Source organism: Silurus meridionalis, chromosome 10, assembly GCF_014805685.1.
Source record: "Silurus meridionalis isolate SWU-2019-XX chromosome 10, ASM1480568v1, whole genome shotgun sequence".
Lineage (NCBI taxonomy): Eukaryota > Metazoa > Chordata > Actinopteri > Siluriformes > Siluridae > Silurus > Silurus meridionalis.
Window position 1 is genome coordinate 5,794,696 of NC_060893.1, and position 24,849 is coordinate 5,819,544.

General features: G+C 40.2%; 1 protein-coding gene across 1 annotated transcript; it reads left to right on the forward strand.

Moving 5' to 3' along the window:
- The first annotated feature begins 1,183 nt into the window (after window positions 1-1,183).
- On the forward strand, window positions 1,184-23,239 carry nox5 (NADPH oxidase, EF-hand calcium binding domain 5). Its single transcript, XM_046859670.1, has 17 exons — window positions 1,184-1,329; window positions 1,687-1,808; window positions 6,079-6,229; window positions 6,575-6,785; window positions 6,884-7,121; window positions 7,201-7,354; window positions 7,668-7,843; window positions 12,791-12,973; window positions 13,241-13,373; window positions 13,535-13,677; window positions 13,844-14,017; window positions 14,159-14,203; window positions 16,003-16,127; window positions 16,305-16,389; window positions 16,476-16,575; window positions 22,206-22,372; window positions 22,567-23,239. The coding sequence occupies exons 2-17, from the start codon at window positions 1,689-1,691 to the stop codon at window positions 22,696-22,698; spliced, it is 2,337 nt and encodes a 778-aa protein (XP_046715626.1). The 5' UTR covers window positions 1,184-1,329; window positions 1,687-1,688; the 3' UTR covers window positions 22,699-23,239.
- Window positions 23,240-24,849: the final 1,610 nt, after the last annotated feature.

The following is a 24,849-nucleotide window of genomic DNA, read 5'->3' on the forward strand; positions in this document are numbered from 1 at the left end:
CATATGTGTTCTTTTTCCAAACTGTTACCACAGAGTTGCATAGGATGTCTTTGGATATGGAAACATTGCATTCACTTTCACTTGAACTAGGAAACCCAAAACTCCATGAAGATCTTTTTTAAATAAGTTGGAGCGGAAGATCTTGAGTGGACTACACGAGCTCTGACCTCAACCCTACAAAACACCCCTGGGATGAGCTAGAATGCTGACTACACCCCAGACCTTCTCACCTCAGCTACATCAGTAGAGACTTTACTAACACCCTTGTGATTGAATGAGCACAAATCTCCACAATCCCACTCCAAAATCTAGTGGAACATCCAGGTATCCACAAAATTCTGTCCATATAGTGTGGGTTCAAAGAAACAGACATGAAATGTGAGAGTGTGCTACAGTATTTACAAAAAAGGAAGCTGTATAATTATGATTCAAACATTGTTTCCTCATGATCAGACCTTTATCTGTGCATTCGACATATCATGGCATCGCATTATGAATGATCACATTCACTTGTATTTTGATCAGGGACTAAAACAGCTCTGTGTCTGTCAGTGATTGACAACTTACACATAAGGGTCTGACATTTGAGAAAAAGTCTGGCAGGTCTGCAACTTTATCGTCAAAGTCAATATTTATAAATTATGTAGTAAGACTATTTTTTTGGGCATGTAGAGATGTATTTTTTTGGGCAGAGTAAATATCTGGGTTTGGCCATTAAAACAATATACACTTCTTACTGTTTCCTGTTTTTACTCACTGAATTTGCTGCAGCCACAATTTCCCACGTCTGCTTTTCTCCTTACTGGCTTCTAACTGAGGCAGACTTATTTAAGAATATCTGTATATTGAAAAATATATATATATAAAAATTATATATATATATATATATATATATATATATATATATATATATATATATATATACTATTTTACATTTCAATGATTTCTACATTGAATTTAAATGAAGTCACAAATTTCATTTTTAAATTTTTATTTCCTAGAAATGTATGAACGCTTGGTTTATTTATGCAAATTGTAAAATGACATTAATTTAGTTGGTCTTTATTTAGTTGGCTCCAATAATTAGCATTGATGTGCACAGAATAAAAGGAAGGGCGGTCGGTTATAGTGATACACATTGCAGAGAAGGCATGTCAGACACAGCTGCTCTGATCATCTCAGGGATGGTGATCAGCACACTAAAGCCCATCCTTCCTTGTATTCCTTATTTCAATTTTGGATTGCACAGAGCATAAGAAACTGAAACGGAGTAATTTGAAGAAATTGAGAAAAACAGCACTTTGAGGATATTGGAAAATTTATAGTCAAGTAAGTTCCGACTTTATTTACTTATTTGCATATTTAAATTTATTAATACATTTATTGTGGAAAATTAGTTTTTTTTCAATTGCTGGGAGGAAAAAATCATTTGTATCGAAAGTAAATGCTTTAAATTACATTGACTATTTTTGTGTATTTATCTTGGAACTCTGTGGAAAATCCAATGAAAATGAACGGGTTTACTGAACAATGTAGTGTTTTCTGTCACACTCTCCACCCATTTTTGCTTTCCTTCCTTCCAGGTACAGTGCCTAATAGTATAAATAAATCCAAAGGCATTGTTGTTCTACCATTTGCTTTTACACTGTGTTAACAGTTAACAGAAAAATCCTGTCCGCTTCACAGGAATGAGTGTGGACGAGGACACACGCTGGCTTGAATGGGTCACCAAGCAGTTTGAGACCATCGCAGGAGAAGACAAGGAGATAGACTTGGATGAGTTTAAAACAGCCCTTAAGGTGAAAGAGGTAAGAGCTGAATATCTGAGTGCAAGAAAGACCCTTCAACACATCTGCAACCAACGACAACTGGTCATTTTGTTGCTAGGTTGTTTCTGTGTTGTCTATGCTCAAAACATTTATTGGTTATGGATTTGCCTGTGATAACACCAGCAGATACAGGTCAAGAGCCTTTTTTATATAAAAATTCATATAAAATATCAGCATGGGGGGAAACTCTCTATGGACTGTGGCATGCATGTTGGTGCCAGATGTGCTGGTTTAAGTAACTCAAATATCTGATCCTCTGTGGTTTTCACAAACAATTTAGAATTCCACAGAATCTTCCTCTTTTTCTTTCCGCTGCTCCCACTAGGGTTCAGCACAGCAGACCATCTGTTTCCATACCCCCCTGTCCTCTACATCTGCCTCTTTCAAACCAACTACCTGCATGTCTTCCCTCACCACATCCATAAACCTCCTCCTTGGTCTTCCTCTTTTCCTTCTTCTTGGCGGCTTCATCCTCAGCATTCTCCGACCAATAAACCCCATGTACCTCTTTTGCACATGTCCAAACCATCTCAGTCGGGCCTCTCTTACTTTGCCTTCAAATCGTCCCACATGCGCTGTCCACTAATTTCTAATCCTGTCCATCCTCGTCATTCCCAACGAAAAACCTCAACATCTTTAGCTCTGCTACCTCCAACTCCACCTCCTGTCTTTTACTCAATGCCACTGTCTCTAAACCATTCAACATCACAGGTCTCACCCCAGTCCTATTATCTTTCCATTTCACTTGTTCAAATACCCTTCTATCACAAATCACTCCTGTCACTCTTCTCCACCCACTCCACTCTGCCTGCACTCTTTTCTTCACTTCTTCAACATATTCTCTATTACCGTGCACTGTTGACCCCAGGTACCTGAACTCCTCCACCTTCTCCGCCGCTTTTCCCTGCAACTGCACCACTCCACTGCCCTCCCTCTCATTCACACACATGTACTCTGTCTTATTCCTACTGACTTTCATTCCCCTTCTCTTCAGCCTGTACCTCCAAAAATCAAATCAAATTCAAATGTAATTTGTTACATACACATACATATAGAGTACAACATGCAGTGAAATGCTTTATATGACTGTCTGACATTTAAGCATGAAAAAAAGGAATAGAATATAAGGATAAAAAATTTAGATAAGTAGATAAATAAAAAAGTATAAACTATTGAAAATATATGTGTATACAGGAATCTAGACAGGTATGGATATTGGCATTATACAAATTAAAGTGATTTAGTGTGATTGTCCATAAAGTGTCCATTTGTTGTATGGTGGTATAAAGTGACACTGTGCTGTGCAAGTTCAGAGTTGAAGTGACAGTCCAGAGTTACAGCGTCATGTAATAGTGCAAAAAAGTAATGTGGAAATACTGAAGATGGAGAGAGAGGTCCAGTACTAGTTCCTGGGTGTTTCCTGGTTTAAACTCAGAATGGCCTGCAGGAAGAAGCTCCTCCTCAGTGACAGGCTGAGTCCCAGGAACTCCAACTTAGAGGTGAGTGTGAAGGGAATTATGGTTGTACGCTGAACTGTGGTCCACAAACAGCATTTTTGCATTAGTCCCTTTTCTGTAGTCTAGGTGGCTCATCGTTGTGTGAAGAAGATGAGCAATGGCATCCTCAGTAGAGCGGTTCTGGTGGTATGCGAACTGTAGAGGATCCAGTGTGTCTGGTAGTGATGCAGTAATAAAGTCTCTGACCAGTCTTTCAAAGCATTTCATCACTACTGAGGTCAGGGCTACAGGGCGGGATTCATTGAGGCAGGCAGACTGGGGCTTCTTCGGGACAGGAACAATGGTGGACTGTTTGAAGCATTCAGGAAGGGGACAATAGACTCTTCCAGGGAATGGTTGAATATCTCTGTGAACACCGGTGCTAGTTAGTAAGCTTTTAGAACCCGACATGTGATGCCATCTGATCCTGCTGCTTTCCTGGTATTCACTCCTCACGTCATGCTCCAAGATGGTGAACATGTTTACCTCTCCGGCTCTCTCAGCGTGCATGCTGTTTGTTCTGCTAGTGCCGCTAGAGTGGTTAGCTGCAGCCTCGAAGCGAGTGTAAAACATGTCTAGCTCGTCGGCCAGAGAAGCATCCGCATTCCCCAATCTGGAAGATGGCTTTTTTTATAGTCCGTGATGTTTTTTATCAGCTCTTATCAGCAACCTGCTCCCTGCACACTCCTTCTCCATTCCTCAGGCATCCCCTTACCATCAAAAATCTTGTTGAACACTCTTGTTAAAAACTCCACTGCCATCTCTCCTAAACATCTCCATGCTTCTACCGATATGTCATCTGGACCAACCGACTTCCCACTCTTCATCCTCCTAATCACTGCTCTCACTTCCTCCTTACTGATCCTATCCACTTCCTGCGTCACCATCTCCACACCATCCAACCTTCTCTCTCTCTCATTTTCCTTGATTATCAGCTGCTCAAAATACTCCCTCCATCTTCTTAACACCCTCTCCTCACTAGTCAACACATTTCCATCTGGATCCTTCATTGCTCGACCTTGCAACACATCCTTCCCAGTTTGGTGCCTCTGCCTGGCCAATCGCTACAAATCATTTTCTCCTTCCTTACTGTTTAACTTCACATACAGCTTCTCATATGCTTTTTCCTTTGCTTTTGCCACATCCTTCTTTACCTGCTGCCACATCTCCTTGTACTCCTGCCTACTTTTCTCATCACTCTGTAGATCCCAATTCTGTTTTGCCAACCTCTTTTTTCTTATGCTCTCCTGCACTTCCTCATTCCACCACCACATCTCGTTGTCTTTCTTTTTTCCTTCCAGAAGTCTGACCCTCCACTCTCCTCTACTTCTGAACCTCCTTTCCCTGCTGTCTTTCTAGATGTCTTCATTCTCCCCTTCTCCTCCTTCAGCCAACAGAAGCCCAATTCCCACTGGTACCTTGTTGGCTAACAAAACCTGTGGCGGTCGTTGGTAACCCGGGCCCAGACCGATCCGAATGGTGCACAAAAAAACAACATCCTGTGTACAGAGGGTCTGCAGGCTGGAACAGTGTATTAGTGAAGAGTATAGCAGACTGGTCTGAATGGACAGGGAGTGTATAGTAATTCATATATTTATATAATAGTCCCTCTTTAAAATCATGATGAGCAGAAGAGCAGCTCAGAACACAAAACATATCAAACCTTTTTGGGCCGAATACAAGAGTCTGATGCTATCATGAATGTTATTATTTTTCCTGGCAGATCAAACACTGGCAATTTTCCTCTGATTTGTCCTTTCACCAAGGCATTCCACCCATAGAACATCTTTATTCAGACGTTAGATATGAATGTTACTTGATGCTCTTGACCAGTTTTTGCATGATTCTATGCATTGCCCTTCTGCCACATGATTAGCCAATTAGATACATGTATGAATGTGCAGTTTAAAGTCGATGGCAAGGGTATAGTTTATTAAATTTTAACAGTTTTTTATATTGACTTATAGAATAATTGCTTTGCCAATACTACTCGTGTGAATGGAAAATAGGTTCAGGCAAATAGAGCTGCACTATTTAGTCAAACGTTCTAAATGTGGATCAAAGATTCGCATGTGCTTTCTAAACATCCCATCCATGTTTAGTCCCCATTTGAGGTACAGTCAGCATTTCAATTCATCCCAAGGTTGTTCAGTAGGGTTGAGGTCGGAGCTCGATAGCAGGCCACACAAGTTTTTCCACTCTAACCCATGTAAACCATATTTTCATGGAGCTCCATTTGTGCACAGGGGCAATGTCCTGCTGAAACAGGTTTGGGTCTCCTCATTTAGGTAAAAAGCTAATTTACCGCTACAGCATACAAGGACATTCTATACAATTGTGTGCCTCCAACTTAATGTTTTTTTTATGTAACAGTTTTGAAAAGGACTACATACAGTATGGCTATACTTATAAGCTGTCCCAATACTTTTGTCAATAGAGTGTATATTTATTTCAGTTTCAGTACAGTTAAAGTTCACTATAAGCAACATTTCTGATAATTAAACACAATTAAAGTTCTCTATTAAAGTATTTTGTATTGAATAGAATTTTGAGGTGTACTAAATTAAATAAAAATTAAGTTTAGTGCAAAAACTACTTTTACAATGTTGTTGGAATTAAGTAGATATTTTATTTGACATGACAAGTAAGTTGTCTTATTTATTTGTACTTGAGTCAGCAATCATAGATTTCCATTTATTTGAAATCAAACAACACTAACATTTTTTTCCTCTTTGTCTTTTCTGCTTCTGCAGTCATTTTTTGCAGAGAGGTTCTTTGCACTGTTTGATTCGGATGGCAGCGGCTCTATTACTCTTGATGAGCTGCTGAAGGCCCTGAACCTCCTCATTCATGGCAATGAGACTGACAAGCTGCGCTTTCTATTCCAGGTTTATGATGTGGACGGTGAGTTACATACACATGCACACATTATAACCAGCTGCCTAATATTGTGTTGGTTACCCCTTTGCTGCCAAAACAATACTGACACCATTCTATCAGAACCAGCATTAACTTTTTTAGCAATTTGAGCTACAGGCGCTCGTCTCTTGTTTTCGCTCCCCACGTGCATCAAATAAACGTGGCCACTAATGACTCTGGCACTGGTTCACCAGTGTGTGTGTTTGTGTGTGTGTGTGTGTGTGTGTGTGTGTGTGTGTGTGTGTGTGTGTGTGTGTATTCTCGTTCACACTCTAAACTGTTACAATCCAAAGTTGTGTCTAACCGTACCAAACCCCCCTAAACTCACAGGAAGTGGCTCTATAGACCCTGATGAGTTGAGAACCGTGCTGAAATCCTGCCTAAGGGAAAGTGCCATCTCCCTGCCAGAGGAGAAACTGGATGACCTGACACTGGCCCTGTTTGAGTCAGCTGATAAAGATAACAGTGGCTCCATTACATTCGAGGAGCTAAAAGCAGAGCTTGAGAACTTCCCTGAGGTCATGGAGAACCTCACCATCAGGTAGAAGCAAAATATTAAGAAATATGTAGAGGTTCTTATTAAAAATGATTTTTCTAACTGAAGTTTTATTTGTGTTGCTGTCTGGGTTTCTGCCACAGTGCTGCTAACTGGTTAAAACCTCCAGACATAGATCAAAAGAAGAGGAAGACGCCTCGCTATTTGACTCGAGCATACTGGCTCAACAACAGCCGCAAGCTGTTCTTCCTCTGCCTGTACACCTTGCTCAACATCCTCCTCTTCGTCATAGCTGTGCTGCGGTATTCTACTGGTGGACCCTGGCTCATGTTGGCGAGGGGATGCGGAATATGCCTTAACCTTAACTGCACTTTTATTTTGGTGAGCTTCACCTATTCAGTATATGTATATGTATTGATGATAAATTCATCAATAAATCGGAAAATGATGCTTCTTGCAGGTGCTAATGCTACGCCGTTGCCTCACATGGCTGCGTGCCACCTGGGTCGTGAAGGTTTTACCTTTGGACCAGAACATCCTTCTGCATCAGATAGTGGGTTATGCTATCTTAATCTTCAGTCTCCTGCATACACTGGCGCATGTCATGAACTTTGGTAACCTCATTTCCTTGAGTTTCTATTAAACAACATTAATGTTCTGTAGATCTAGGAGCAAAATTACACACATATTCATCGTACATAGAACTCCACTGAGGGTCCTGCATCTTTAGAACTGTAAAGGCTCACTGTATAAGAATACATGATGTAATCTCTGCAGAAACTACTTTGGAAATAAATGTGTACTTTAATATGAGGCATCATATCAAATCTTTGAAAACATTTAAAATCATCAGTAGGACAATTAATTTTATTTTTGGTTTTATTTTCTCCAGTAGGCTGTATGTAATTTCTTCTTACCTTTCCCTAGTGTTGATAACCCATGCAGATACAACATATAACATGTGGGAATACCTGTTCACCACACGCCCGGGGATCGGATGGGTTCAGGGCACAGCCTCTATTACTGGGTTTGTGTTGCTGGTCATCATCTGTCTCATGGTGGTTTGTTCCAGCACATTTGTCAGACGTAGTGGTCACTTCGAGGTAAGTCGTCCTTTAAGGGATTTTCTCCCAAATATGCCTTGTCATGTGCTTGTGAAAACTGCACTGGAATTACTTTAGGGTGAAACGGTTCATTATAACCTGGAATTACAGATTTTCTCAGATGCTTTGTAGCATTTCTTAAATTATCCTCAAATGTTTTCTCAAAACAATTTGTACAAACACCAGAACACATTGGATTTCTTGCAATAGCCTGTACTTTTCTCAAAATCCTTAGTTCATCTCTCAAGAGTAAGTATTTGTGTCAATAAACATCTCATTGCCATCAGAATAACAAGTCCTTTTGTCATTGTTCATTAACAAAATCATCAAAATGTTATGCTGTCAATATGATGACGCATAATTTCAGTATTTGATATAATCTACAGTTTGGATTACAATAACTGAACATGCACAAGACTGAATTTCTTCTGGTTGGCATCTATTAAATTCAGCAGCACAAATGTACTTATTTGATTGCATATTTGATTTATATTGATTGCATGAAACCAGATAGGATTCACACTTTTACTGTACTGTATTAGTGTTTTTTAGCTTTTTTGGTTGTTCATACATTATCAGAAATTGTAATTCTGTGTTTTGCTCTGTTGGTTCACAAGATTCACCTTTGACCAGGTTTAGAGAACTAGTTTATTAACTAGATTATTGGTTGATCTGATGCAGTTCATTATAAAAATAAAAAAAATTATCTGCACAATTCATCAAGACACATTTACAAAAAAATGTAATAGAACTTTAAGCTTGACAGATTCTGAGAACTTGTTTAACGATTTCGCATTCAATGACTTACACAATGAACTGATGCTGAGATGTTTTGGTGGTTAAGACTATTCAGGTAAAACTAGTATAATATATTTTGACCAACATAAACATAAACAACTGATAATGTAGGAAACAGCAGACAATTGTACAATCAATTATTTGGATGTACCAAAGCATTCGCAATTTGATCAAAGCAACAAGAACGTCTCTAGGTTACGTATGTAACCCTAGTTTCCTGAGGGAAAGAGACGCTGCATTGAAACGCTTTGGGAATGCACCCGAGTGTTCACGCTCTGATATAATGTGTGTAATCAGTCAAAAATTGGACGCTGGCTGTCACCAGCAGGGTGAAGTCACGACCAGGAAGTATAAAATGCATATGGAGTGAGGCAGCGCCAGCTTCTGTAAGGGAGAAGTAAGCACTGCAGGGACATAGGGACACAGCGTCTCGTTCCCCCAGGGAACTAGGGTTACATACGTAACCTAGAGACGTTCCCTTTCAGGAACTCGAGCTGCAACGAAACGCTTTGGGAACTAATGTCCAATCAAGTGGGATCACACTGGATGCAGCTTCTATAAGCCCTAGCAGTTTCTGAAACTATTTGACTGTAAGGGGCTGCCCTTCTCAGCCGTGAGGATGGCCACAATGCATACAGGGGAAAGCTGCACACGCAAAGTAGTTGAATCCCATATGACACCGAGATAGGTGGTTCTCCGTAATGGAGAAAGCACACTCTTCCCAGCTCGTTCCATGACCAGAGCCTGCTCGGTTCCGACCAGAGTGGGAAGAACCCTGTCGAAATGGGCGGATGAAACTTGAAATGAATCGAGTAGCCTCACTCTACAGTGAGCAGGACCCACAGAGACACATCTGGCAAAGCTTTCCAGGCTGCCTGGAAGTCTCTTAGAGGTATTGGTCTCTTGAGACTGACCTCTGGTGTGCCTAGATCCGGGGCAGTGCCCTGAAGCGACTCTAGGAGGTGGCGAGTTCTCCTGGACCACTACGAGCCCGGGCAGAGACAGAGGAGGATGCTCGTTGGAGCTGGCCATGCCCTGAAGCACAATCAGTGGCAGGGTTAAGGACCAAGTCCCTGAGGGGGCCGGGGCAGGGCGGGCACCGGATACTGCGGTGCAACATGCTCCTTCATGGCTGGATCCCCAGAACGTCCTATGTCAGGACCTCTTAGTGAAGATGACAGTCTTCAGATCTGTCACTTCATGAGGATCCTTGACAGGGGGAGTGTGAGACGCAACACTCCATTTCTGTACCTTCTGATAGGAGGTGGTGGTTTGGGGTTAGGGCTGCGCCTGCCGAGACCCATGAGAGGCATGGGAGGTACTGCTGGAACGCCGCTGCCTGTTTCTTACTCCTGAAGGGGTGAGTGGGGCATCCAGCAGCATGGCCCTATCTCTGTCGGACATTTCCGAGAGAGTGGGCCAGAGGTGCCTCTTTGTCGAGACAAGGGCGGCCATGGACCGGCCAATGGCCCTAACAGTCTCTTTAGTGGCTCTTTAGTGGCTCTGAGGAGCTCGTGAACTGGCCGCCCGGGGCACCTCCCACATCCTGTTAATGCAGCAGTTCAGCCTAATATGCCTTACCACCATAGTGTCTTGAGGGAGGAAGCGATCCCGGGAGAGAGATAGCTCGCAAGTGTCTCTTCAACCCGCAGCATCACTCCATACCTGTGTACTTTCTGCCCCATGACGTGTGAATACAACGTCGAAAGGGGCTGAAGGGGCTTCGCCCATGACCATGACACCTCAGTGTGCAGGTCTGAAAAGAAAGGGATACCCTGACATAGAGGTTGCGACCCAGTGTCAGAGTGCACTCGTCCAGCTTACTGGACAGACAGACTTTCTGCTCATGAGCCGGCCAAGTTATGTAGCTTGGCATCGGTGCACGTCACAACCCCAGAAAATGCTTACTGGCAGACAATGCAACACATACACACATGAGCGCTTCGTGAAAAAACAGAAGCTGGTGCTGCCTCAATCCATATGCGTTTTATACTTCCTGGTTGTGACGTCACCCCGCCAGTGACGGACAGCGTCCAATGTTTGACTGATTACACACATTATTTTAGAGCATGAACACCTGTGAACAGCTCCAGTTCCTGAAAGGAAAATGCTTTTATGATGTGCACAAGTAACGTGGATGAGGTTAAACAAGTAGATTTGAGAATATAATTTCTGATCTGAGAAACGACCCAAAGCAATGTAATTTTAAAAAATTACAGTTTAATATAATGTATATAAGTTTATACATGAACCTTGTATGTTTATCCTACCTATCCACTAGGGGCACCAGAGAGAATTATTGTCTTGCGTGTGTGCATGCATTCAGAAGCCATCCGATAAAAAAACATCTTAATGATGGTAAATTAGATTCACACATGTGACTTAAGTCTGTTGATTGCATTCACCCAAAGCAGTTGGGATTTAAGGACCTTGCTCAAGGGCCCAACAGTGGCAGTTTAGCAGTGGTGGGATTTGAACTCACAACCTTCTGTTCTAAAGTACAACATCTTAATCACTGAGCTACCCCTACTCACAGATGTATGATTACAGCATTAAACAAATACTTTTATCCAGAGGGACTTACATTATTTATATTATATACAGTACAGACCAAAAGTTTGGACACACCTTCTCATTCAAAGAGTTTTCTTTATTTTCATGACTATGAAAATTGTAGATTCACACTGAAGGCATCAAAACTATGAATTAACACATGTGGAATTATATACATAACAAAAAAGTGTGAAACAACTGAAAAATGTCATATTCTAGGTTCTTCAAAGTAGCCACCTTTTGCTTTGATTACTGCTTTGCACACTCTTGGCATTCTCTTGATGAGCTTCAAGAGGTAGTCACCTGAAATGGTCTTCCAACAGTCTTGAAGGAGTTCCCCGAGAGATGCTTAGCACTTGTTGGCCCTTTTGCCTTCACTCTGTGGTCCAGCTCACCCCTAAACTATCTCGATTGGGTTCAGGTCCGGTGACTGTGGAGTCCAGGTCTCCTTCTTGGTCAAATAGCCCTTGATGCCTTCAGTGTGACTCTTCAATTTTCATAGTCATGAAAATAAAGAAAACTCTTTGAATGAGAAGGTGTGTCCAAACTTTTGGTCTGTACTGTATACCAATGCGCAGTTAATGGTAGGGGTCCAGAAATTATATAGAATGTACAGAGTACATTAGTGCTCAGTCTTATACTAGTCTGTAGTTTTGGGTTTTAACTTTTTATTTGTATAAATTTTATGCCATTTTTTTCTTCTTAGCAATGCAAGTGTCTTTTAGCCATCAAACCCCTTGCTATGTTGTCTTTGTAAATTAGGGACATACTTATTACTCTCCACCGGAATGATCACCTCTTATATAAGCATTTCTTATTCCACAGATATATAGTGGCGATGTAGCTTTATGCCTAACGGTAAACTGCCAGTTCTGCCAGGGTCAACTCTAAATTCTGAGCTTCTGGGGTCACCCTGGGAATCCTGGAAACTGATTTCAGATACATCATGTCATCCTGGCTAATAGAAATTTAGCCAAAGGTCCAGCCTTGTATTTTCAGTACAGTTTAACATAAAGCTGTAGAAAAGCATTTTTCCTTCAACTGTCTATGGGCCAGATAGCCAAATAGAGAGAGAGAGAGAGAGAGAGAGAGAGAGAGAGAGAGAGAGAGAGAGAGAGAGAGAGAGAAATTCCAAAACAGCTGATCACATCAAAAAACGCTGACCCGAAAAGCATGTCTCTTAAAAACTGCATGCTCTAGTGATAAGCTTGTCTTAAGTGACCTTTATGTAACCTTGTGGTTTGGTTCCTGGACTTCAGTCTAAGGCCAGTTTGAATCCGTTTGTTGTCTATGAACCAGACCAGGGGGTATTTGAAACCAGCAGTGACCCAATGTGAACAAGGGAGATGGAGGAGTCTCAAATTCAAATAAAACTTAGAAAAAATCCATGATTAACCTTAAACTATTTTTAATTTAACACTTGTTGATTTAATCCATCCTGATTCTTTGAGTGGTATCTGTCATAAACTGTAAGATGCTAGTGTTAGCAACTCTTTTACAAAATAGTACACGAACAAACCTGTATTCCTGTTTTGTTTTGTTTTTTTCATATTTGAACATTGACACAACCACGACATTCTTTGTGTGTATATTTAGGTGTTCTACTGGTCTCATCTGTTTTATATTTGGTTTTGGGCCCTGCTCATAATCCACTGCGCTAATTTCTGGAAGTGGTTTGTGGTACCCGGTGTGATTTTTGTCGTGGAGAAGTTAGTTGGCATCGCAGTGTCTCGCATGGCAGCTCTGTATATTGCTGAAGTCAACTTGCTGCCATCAAAGGTACTACTAAAAATGCAAGATAGGTTGTTTTGTTTTTTGTGTAGTTTAAAGTTCTTTCATGATTACAAATAATAATTTAACCTCGATTTTTATTTTAAGCTAAAAATAAGGTGTATAATCCCAATAGTGAAACATTACATTTTCTTACGCATAGTCCTTATATTTTAGAAAACCATTTATAGACTGTATTGAATTTTTTTTATCCATAATGTGCCTTGCGTATTGACATAAACCATTTGGCTTTCATTATTCTGTTGGATATTAAAGGTAACACATCTGGTGCTCAAGCGGCCACCGTTCTTCCATTTTAAACCTGGTGACTATATCTACATCAACATCCCCGTCATAGCCAAGTACGAGTGGCACCCATTCACCATCAGCAGCGCACCAGAGCAACAAGGTACGAAAAACTGCTCACGTCTACATTTTGTAGCCAAATTCAAATGAGCAAGTTTACTATTTCATAGTGATCAAAGGTTCTTTTTGTGTTCAGGAACATATTATTTAGGCATTTAAATCACTCATTGCAAAACTGTTTAAGTTGCTTATTTATTTTAATAGATACCATCTGGCTCCATGTGCGCTCAATGGGCCAATGGACAAATCGGCTGTTTGAATATTTTAGACAGTCTGAGAGCCAAGCCGTGAGCAACAAGAGACTTACAGCCAGCCTGAGGAACCGAAGGCACCATGCAAGAACCCAGGTGAGCACATAACCTCTTTTTTTTTCAATCAAAATTTTATCACGTAGTTAACTATGCAAAACTATGCTGTTTTATTGACTCTTAGTCAGGTGATTGTATTTGACTTGCATTTGAGCCATCAGTACTACACAATGCTGATCTGTCTCTTGCAAACTCATGCTGATAGCAAGAGGAGCTGTTTAAATCTGTGAGCAGTGGTGAAACTGTAGCATCAAATGAGGATAATGCCATTGAGTTAACTTCGTATCGTAAGAATGGAGTGCAGCCCGGTTCTCAGAAACCAAACCCAGACCTCGGAGTACAGGTGGAACTCGAAGAAGTGCCTCCAGTTACTAGAGAGGTAATTTCATTTATGAATATTTATTCCACATGTAACTATAGAGTGCATACCGCTCAATGTTTTGCTTCAGATTTTTTTTTCTGGACTGTTGTGTGCAGATGTTGTAGAAGCTTCTGATATTGAAATTGTACCATTTTACAGATCACTGCTAAGCTGAGTGAGAATCACAGATATTGTAATATTAAGGTGAGAAATTATTAGATAATATTAAATTTAATAAAATAACATTTGTAGTATGAAGTATTAACATTTTCTCAATACTAATCCATTTTTATTTTGAATACAAATTATAATGTGAGGTCAGTAACCTCACTTGTTTTTGCTGAAATGTGGTTGCATTTCTGATGTATAATATATATACAAGTTATATTTATAATAGATTTCAATGCAGATGGCACACAAGCACTTCTTTGGAAGAGAATACATTTTTTATACACACTCAATGAGCACTTTGCAAGGAATACTTGTACGCCTACACTGCCATAAAATTATCTAGTCAACCAATCATAAGGCAGCAGTGCAATGCATACAATCAAGAAGAGACAGGTCAGCAGATTTTTCAATTATCAGCATGGCTAATAAATGTTTAGCAATTCAGTGTACTGGTCTGGTTTGAGTATTTTTGAAACTTATGTCCTGGGTTTTCCATGCACCTCTAAGATTGACTGAGAATGATGCAATAAAGAGAAATACATCCATTGAGTGGCAGTTTTATTGATGGAACTGCCTAACTGATGAGAGAGGTCAGTAGAGAAGGGCCAGACTGGTTTAAACTGACAGAAAGGCTATAGTACCTCAGAAAGCACTCTGTTGTATGCAGAAAAGCATTCCAGAGTGTCATAACTTGTTCAACCCTGAAGCAATTGAAATACCAGAGCAGAGAGCAAAATCTGGTTCAGTTGAATACATTTTTATTTGTATAGTGCTTTTAACAATGGACATTGTTTCAAAGCAGCTTTACACAGATAACGCCGTAATAAAATAATGTATAAGTTTGTTTTTCATAATTGTATGTTTGTCCTTAATGAGCAAGCCAGTGGCAACTGTGGCAAGGAAAAACTTTCTGAGATGGTATGACCAAAAAAGCTTGAGAAGAACGAGACTCAAAAGGGTACCAATCCTCATCTGGGTGGCACCGAATTTCCATACGTTACTTTTCCATTATTGTTAAGGTGTGCGTTGATAGAGGGTTAAATTCAACCTGTGGTCCTGAGCCATTGTAGTAAACTGTTGATATTCATTACAGTCCAAATCAATCCTCAAAATTCTAGTGTTGTTCAGTTATTCCATGGATATTTAGGCTGTTAATGTTCCACTTCTGTGAGAGAAACCTCAGGCTTCAGGAGACACAGAATCACCAAAACTGGAAGTTTAAACACAAAAAATGTAGCCCGGTGTAATAAAGCTGGGTCATTGCCAATGCACACAGATGCAATTGCATCCAGCCTGGTGGAGGTAATGTAATGGTGTGGGAATGTTTTTTTTCTGCTAATCATGCAGTCAATCTCAATATGGACCAAAATGTTGATGGAATGTTTCCAAAATTTAATCCATGCCATAAAGAATTAAGTTTTTTTTTAAAGAAAACGGATGTCCTAGCCACTATTAGTACAGTGTTCCTACTAAAGAGCTCAGCGAGTGTATGACAATGGCACAGAAAATATACCGCCCCAAAGGACAAATAACACACGGGACACAATCCATAGATGTCTCAATACTGAAGAAATAATAAAAATAGCTTTCATGAAAGGGTTAGATACATAACAGTTATAAACAGTCAATACCAGTTGTGTTTGTCCTCTATTTCATGTGAGGGCATTATTTGCATAAATCCTCCACTATATTTATATTTATACATATAAAACGCTTATATGTATTAAAGGCCAAAAGTATGTTCTCTTCAACTGAATTGCTTGTACAAGGTGTTCTGTTCATTTGGCTTTTATCCATGCTAAAATGGACATGTGACTGATAAATTGCCACAGTCTTATGTAGATGGGCCATATGGCACCCCGACCAGGCAGATCTTTGCCTCAGAGCATGCAGTGCTGATAGGAGCTGGCATTGGAATCACACCTTTTGCATCTATCTTGCAGAGCATCATGTACCGGTGAGATCCTTCAACATAGACTTTTAAACAATATTGTCTTGTATTAAGCTTTCAACACATCTACTGACCATAAATGTTCCATGTAGTAAAATTTTCTTTTCAGTAGAAGAGAATATCCAATTTTTAAACAAATAAATTAGCTTCTATTAACTACCTTCTTCTTCTTTTACTCTCCAGTTATCGGATGAGGAAGCAGAACTGCCCGAACTGCAACTACTCCTGGTGTGAGACTATCAAAGATAATGAGATGATGCTGAGGAAGGTAAAACTCTTTTTGCAAGCAAACTGTAAAAAGTGTTATGGCAGCCATTTTGCTTGGGTGATATTAAAGCTTTGAACCTTCTGCAGGTGGATTTCATTTGGATAAACAGAGATCAGAAGTCCTTTGAGTGGTTTGTGAGCTTGTTGACTAAACTGGAGTTGGACCAGGCGGATGAGGAACCTGAAGGTGAGAGCGAGAGTGTGTCATGTAGGTCACAGTAGCGGATGCAAGTGCAGATTCTTTTTTTTTTCATTTATAGTACAAACATAAAGGAGCTAATCCGAAAAATACAAAACACCATGTAACACCTGAACATGAAAAGCATAAATTAAACAAAAAGCTGAAGACAATGAGAGAAGGCTACAAACATGCAATACCAGCATGAGACATGTGCTAATCAGTGTTGACAAAGAACAGGTCATGTGATGGTTCAGTGGCTGATGGCAATTGTAGTCCAGTGCCATATTCCTTATAGAAAGAGAAACTATTCCGAAGGGGAAAAGTTTAATTCTTCATAAAAATTTTCTAAGAAATAGGATCATTATGACACTATGGATATAGAAACCATGCATTTTCTGTCCATTACGGTTTTCCTGGGGATTTGAAATAAAGGTCAATTGTGCATTTTTTTTTGGACATTCTAGAGAATAAAAATGCAAAAGTATAAATGGCTCATGAAAAAGCTTAACAACTGTTTTGAACTGCTTTGGCTGACTTTTCCTCATGATGTCCAGTTTTTCTTGAAAAGTACGTTTTGTAAATGTCATTGTAGGTGTATCTGTGACCAAATCAATTTCTTCTCCACTGTGAGCCATTGTGGAATGAAAAAAACAGCTATTACATCCACACTAATATATTTGAGCTTATGCAGTGTGTTCTCTGACCTCTTAATTTTCTTCTTCTTTCGTTCGCTCCCGTTAGGGGTCGCCACAGCGGATCATCCGTCTCCATATCCCACTGTCCTCTACATCTGCCTCTTTCAAACCAACTACCTGCATGTCTTCCTTCACCACATCCATAAACCTCCGCCTTAGTCTTCCTCTTTTCCTCCTTCCTGGCGGCTCCATTTTTAGCATTCTCCCTCCTCTGCACAATTCCAAATCATCTTAATCGCACCTCCCTCACCTTGTCTCCAAAACGTCCTACATGCGCTGTCCCTCTAATAAATTTGTTTCTAATCCTGTTCATCCTCGTCACTCCCAACGAAAACCTCAACATTTTCAGCTCTGCTACCTCTAGCTCCACCTCCTGTCTTTTACTCAATGCCACTGTCTCTAAACCATACAGCATCGCAGGTCTCACCACAGTTCTATAAACTTTCCCTTTCACTCTTGCAGATACCCTTCTATCACAAATCACTCCTGCTATCACTCTTCTCCACCCACTCCACCCTGCCTGCACTCTTTTCCTCACTTCTCTAACACACTCTCCATTACTTTGCACTGTTGACCCCAGGTACCTTCAACATCTCCACCTCTTCTCCCTGCAACCGCACCACTCCACTGCCCTCCCTCTCATTCACACAGATTTACTCTTACTTACCCTTACCTCTCCAGACTCTTCTCAACCTGCTCCCTACTCTCACCACAAATCACAATATCATCCGCAAACATCATAGTCCACAGAGACTCCTGTCTAACCTTGTCCGTCAACCTGTCCATCACCACTGCAAACAGGAAAGGATCCTTGATGCAGTCCAACCTCCACCTTAAACCAGTCTGTCGTTCCTACTGCACATTTCACTGCTGTCACACTGTCCTCATACATGTCCTGCACCACCCTCACATACTTCTGTGACACACCTGACTTCCTTATACAATACCACAACTCCTCTCTTGGCACCCTGTCGTACGCTTTCTCAAAATCCATAAACACACAATGTAACTCCTTCTGACCTTCTCTATACTTCATTAACATTCTCAAAGCATAATTGCATCTGTAGTGCTTTTCCATAGCATGAAACCAACTTTCCACTTTTCATCCTCTCAATCGCTGCTCTCACTTCCATCTTACTAATCCTATCCACTTCCTGCTTCACCATCTCCACACCATCCAACCTTCTCTCTCTCATTTTCCTCATTCATCAGCTGCTCAAAATACTCCCTCCATCTTCTCAACACACTCTCCTCACTGGTCAACACATTTCCATCTCCATCCTTTATTGCTCTAACTTGCAGCACATCCTTCCCAGCTCGGTCCCTATGCCTGGCCAATCGCTACACATCCTTTTCTCCTTCCTTAGTGTCCAACTTCTCATACAGCTCCTCATATGCCTTTTCCTTGGCTTTTGCCACATCCCTCTTTACCTGCTGCCACATCTCCTTGTAATCCTACCTACTTTTCTCATCACTCTGTCAATTCCAATTCTGTTTTGCCAACCTCTTTCTCCTTACGCTCTCCTGCACTTCCTCATTCCACCACCACATCTCATTGTCTTTCTTTCTTTTTCCAGATGTCACACCACGTACCTTTCTAGCTGTCTTCCTAATCACTTCTGCAGTAGTTGCCCAATCACCCAACACCTCTTCACCTCCACCGAGCCCCTGTCTGACCTCTTCCCTGAATCTCATACTACAGTCGTCCTCCTTCAGTTTCCACCATCTTATTCTTTTTTCAGTCCTCACTCTCCTTCTCTTCTTCTTCACCTCCAAAACCATCCTACAGACCACCATCCGATGCTGTCTGTCTACACTGTCCTCTGTCAACACCTTACAGTCTCCAATCTCCTTCAGGTTGCATCTCTTACATAGAACACAGTCCACCTGTGTGCACCTTCCTCCACTTTTATACATCACCCTATGATCCTCCTTCGTCTTAAAATAAGTATTTACCACTGCCTTTTCCATCCTTTTAGCAAAATCTACCACCATCTGCCCTTCCACATTTTTCTCCTTAAGACCATACCTACCTATCATGTCCTCATCACCTCTGTTACCTTAACCTACATGCCCATTAAAGTCTGCCCCAATCACCAATCGTTCATTCCTAGGTACACCTACCACTCAATCTAACTAAATTTTACTTTCTCCTCCATCTCACAGCTGCCCACTTGTGGAGCATAAGCATCGATGACATTTATCATCACCCCTTCAACTTCCAGCTTCACTTTCATAGTACCAACATTTAAAGTACCAACCCTAACCTCCACTCTCCTCCACTTCTCCTTTTCCTGCCGTCTCTTTAGACGTCTTAATCCTCTTCTTCTCCTTCCTCGGCCAACATGCTGGATGCCCTTCCTAACGCAACCCTTACTGTTTATCCGGGCTTGGGACTGGCACTAAGAGTGCACTGGCTTGTGCAACCCCAATGGCTGGGTTACTAGCGCGCTCTCTGGCCAGCCGATTAAAAGGTTGTGAAAATGCTGACGTGTTCTGACACTTGCTAAGGCCAAAACGATGGTCTGATTTGTAAAACAACACTTAAAGCAACATAGAGTTTATGGTAAAAGAGAAGCATTGCTCACAGTGATGGGATGGTTGAAATCTGATTGGATAGAAACTCCAACTAAAACTTTCACTCAGAAGCAGCACCACACCCAAGAGAAATGCTATGAAATCAAGAGAATAGACTTTTGGGAATAATGTCTTTCATATTCATGGACAAAAATATATTAAAGCATAAGTGTTTTGTAAGTGCATAAGTGATTCTGGTAGAGTTTAGGCAAAGAACTCCTTGCTGGTCCTGATGGCCCACCACTGCAATACACAATATACACTATATCACAGTACTTAGGTTTGCATGCAAACTGCTCACAAACATACACAATTGTTGCTAGATGTGATCAAATGAGTTTTTATTTTTTGTATTTCAGAAATAGCTCAAATAAATGTATTTTAAAATGTTAACAAGATTCGATACAGTATTTTATCACTATATCTCTCAGCTCTTCCCAAACCAAACACCTTTACTGGCTCTTGGAAACCTTTCTGTTGTAGATGCTAGGTCATTACTGAATCCAGATTCTGTCACCTCATTCAGAAATCTTATGAGTCTGTCATCTCTCTCCAGTTGCCCATTAGAAAAGTACTAGTCTGTCTTTTACTTCTTTTCTCTCAGGTCTTAAAATGGCTATGTCTGTCTTAAATTTAGGTGAAAATCCACTGATGTTGATGATGTGTGTGGAAAATCTACACAGTTTCTTTGAATCCTTGATTCTTTTTGACTCTATGCTTTCATTTGAGACTTTACTTTTTTTGCCAAATCTGCCATTCACACTTTCATAACATTGCTGCCCAAACCCTTGCAATATCACTAGCACTAAAATGCTTGCATTCATTCTTTTATTTATTACTGAAATGCTTTTTTATATACCATTTTTAAAGTATCATTTAAGTGCAAGAAGCTTTTTTTTAATGTTTAAACCTATAAGTAAATGAAAGAATCAAAGGAGAAATGAATGAGTGTCCTCAAAGTATTCATTAATGCCACTATTCTATACCTCTTACCTGATAGTAAATACTGATGCAAGTCAAGTCAAGTCAAGTCAAGTTTATTTGTATAGCGCTTTTCACAACAGACATTGTCTCAAAGCAGCTTTACACAAATCAACAGTGATGGTGAATGGTGTGAATTTGTCCCTGATGAGCAAGCCGTGGCGACTGTGGCAAGGAAAAACTCCCTTAGATGTTATGAGGAAGAAACCTTGAGAGGAACCAGACTCAAAAGGGGAACCCATTTTCAACTGGGTGACATCATGAGTTTGATCATAAATCTTTCAACAATACAGAACACTGGACAGTGAGAACTAACATGATTACTGGAGTATAAGATTATAAGTGATGTTCTTTCTGCAGTCTTAAACAGTCTATATGGTTAGTAGCTCCGAGTTTTATGAGCTCAGCATTTGTGGTCACCACAGATACAGCATCAGCTTCTCCATGCCAGAGCCTTTAAACACTCCAGGAGGTCCAATGTCAAAACTCCACACATGTAGCGGGATCCAAATGGCACTGGAACGTCTCTAGATGGTTCGGGATGTTTGCGAGTTTGGCATCTACTTCTTCAAAGGTCCGTAATCATCACGAGGTGGGAGGTGACTGGAGCTGGCCAACCCTCAGGGTGTCTCGGGATGGGGAGAGAAAGAGAAGCAGTGGAGAGGAATTAGCGTAGCTGCTGTTAATGATATTAACAGCACAAGTTGATAATGTGCATGTGATCAGATGTTCTGGAGCACAAGGTTATGATATGTGATGTGTGTTATGTGTAGGCTTTGCTAAAAAGATATGTTTTTGATCTACACTTAAACTTAAACTGATGCAGATTTACACTGTATGGACAAAGGTATTGGGACGCCTGACTTTTCCAGTCACATGTGTCTTTTTCAAAAGTCTTTTTCTCAGACTTTTACCACAACATTAAAAGCACACAATTGTTCAAGATGTCTTTTGAGGCAGCAGCGTTACATTTTCCCTTCACTTGAACAAGAAGAGCCAGACCTATTTCAGCATGACAAAGATTTGGTTTACATGGGTTATAGTAGAAGATCTTCAATGGCCTGCTATAGCTCTGACCTCAATTCTTGGAATGAACTGGAATTCTGAGTGCACCTCAGGCCTCTTCACCTTACCTACATTAGTACCTGACATTAAAAACGCTGTTAAGGCTGAATGAGTACAAATTTCCACAAGCACACGCAAAAAACTAGTGGAACATCTTCCCAGAAGAGTGGAGGTTATTATAACAGCCAATGGGGAATACATGTAGTATAAGCTCCTACAAATCTATCCACAAAATATTATTTTTTTTTTATATGTTATGTATATGTTATGCTTACTATATCTTTTTCTGTGGGTTTGTGTGTGTCTGTGTGTTTTCAGGTCGCTTTCTGGAGATGCATATGTACATGACATCAGCTTTGAGCAAAAATGACATGAAGGCTATTGGGCTGCAGATGGCATTGGACCTGTTGGCAAAGAAAGAGAAGAAAGACTCCATCACTGGCCTGCGAACCCGCACACAGCCAGGCAGACCAGAGTGGGGCAAGGTGGGTTTCTACTTCAACATGAAATACTGTACAAATTCACAAGTCACAGATCTTATGTATTTGAAACTACAATAAACAACATAGAGCTACAACACACAAAATAAAGTTTACTTTCTTTCTATTCATTCCATAATTGTTTCACTTGCCTGTGTGTGTTCCACTAGACTAGTCTAAGATGTGGTTTGTTTGATCAGGTGTTCCAGAAGCTGTCTGAAGAAAAGAAAGGCAAGGTTTACGTTTTTTACTGTGGCTCCCCGGCACTTGCCAAAGACATCAAGGCTCAATGTGAAGCATTTGGATTTCATTTTTACAAAGAACACTTTTGAGATCTATTGGTTTTACCCCTCTATGGTCAAACTTGCCTTTATTTTTTATTTTTTACTTACATCCATTGTGTATCAGTCTGGGTTTAGTCTGGGTGAAATTTCGTATTTTGCGCTGTTGTCTCCTGTTTGCTCCTGGCACTTTCAGACTCCTTTGGAAAACAACACCAAATTCCATAGCAAAACTCAGTGAACCTTCGCTGCCCATGAGCCTGTCGCTGGTTTACCACTGTTCCTTTCTTGGACCACTTTTGATAGATACTGACCACTGCAGACCGGGAAATCCCACAAGAGATGCAGTTTTGGAGATGCTCTGACCCAGTCGTCTAGACAAACTTGTCAAAATCGCTTAAATGCTAACACTTGCCCATTTTTCTGGCTTCTAACACATCAACTTTGAGAACAAAATGTTCACTTGCTGCCTAATAATATCCCACCCACTAACAGGTGAAGACATAATCAGTTACCAGTCATAATGTTTTGATGTGATAATACTTTGTCTGGTCTGTGTGTGTGTGTGTGTGTGTGTGTGTGTGTGTGTGTGTGTGTGTGTGTGTGTATATATATATATATATATATATATATATATATATATATATATATATATATATATATATATATATACAGTACAGACCAAAAGTTTGGACACACCTTCTCATTCAAAGAGTTTTCTTTATTTTCATGACTATGAAAATTGTAGAGTCACACTGAAGGCATCAAGGGCTATTTGACCAAGAAGGAGAGTGATGGGGTGCTGCGCCAGATGACCTGGCCTCCACAGTCACCGGACCTGAACCCAATCGAGATGGTTTAGGGGTGAGCTGGACCGCAGAGTGAAGGCAAAAGGGCCAACAAGTGCCATGCATCTCTCGGGGAACTCCTTCAAGACTGTTGGAAGACCATTTCAGGTGACTACCTCTTGAAGCTCATCAAGAGAATGCCAAGAGTGTGCAAAGCAGTAATCAAAGCAAAAGGTGGCTACTTTGAAGAACCTAGAATATGACATTTTTCAGTTGTTTCACACTTTTTTGTTATGTATATAATTCCATATATAATTTCCACATGTGTTAATTCATAGTTTTGATGCCTTCAGTGTGAATCTACAATTTTCATAGTCATGAAAATAAAGAAAACTCTTTGAATGAGAAGGTGTGTCCAAACTTTTGGTCTGTACTGTATATATATATATATATATATATATATATATATATATATATATATATATATATATAAGAAATAATAGATTAAGTAGATATTATAGCATCATAGCTGAAACAGGAGTATAGACTGGCTCTTATGTTGTAGTAAGGTCGTGTGATTAAACACTTTAACCTATATGCATTGTGCACATATTGTGTTGTGTCTGCCTTTACCCCATAAACATATTTCAGCATATATCCGGTAATAATGATGTAATAATGACTTTGTGCCATGTTCTATATCTTATAGCAAATAGCCATGTTGTATATCTCACTATTCTTGTTTGTTAAAACTATTAAAACTGCAGTATATTTTACTTGAAAAAGCGTATTGAAGATGTTTACCGTTTTGTATGCTTCATCTCTTAAAAGACTCATTTGTGCTATTGTAAAAATGTTAATCTTTTGTTTGATCAGATAAAGAAAAAGTATTGCAGTCTATTGTCTCCACTTCATCTATGCACAATATTATACATTTACAGTATAGGAGCCTATAATGAGAACATTGGGCATGGGTACATGCTGTACACCCTCAATGGAGGACACCATTCATACATAATTACACACTTATTTGTCACCAGAGGTGATTTAGAGACACCAATCAGCATGCTTGGGTTAAGAGAACTTGATGACATGGAGGAAACCTGAGAACAGAAGATCAGGATGGACACCTGAGTACACCTTGTCCTTGGTAGTTGATTGTTTTTCCTGCTTTCAACACCACTAATTAATTAATGAATTGAATTAAAACATTTTGTAATGAGTTGCAGGGTGTTTTAATAAAATCTTAATAACATCTCCAGGAATCTCCAGCCTGTGCATGAGTATAGCCGAAAAAATAGTGCTCTCTGGTGACGTAGTTTGGAATTGCACACATTTCTTGAATATTTTATTTGATATATTTGAACATTTTTTGATGCAAAATCTAATTCGAAAATCCAACCTATTCAAACTC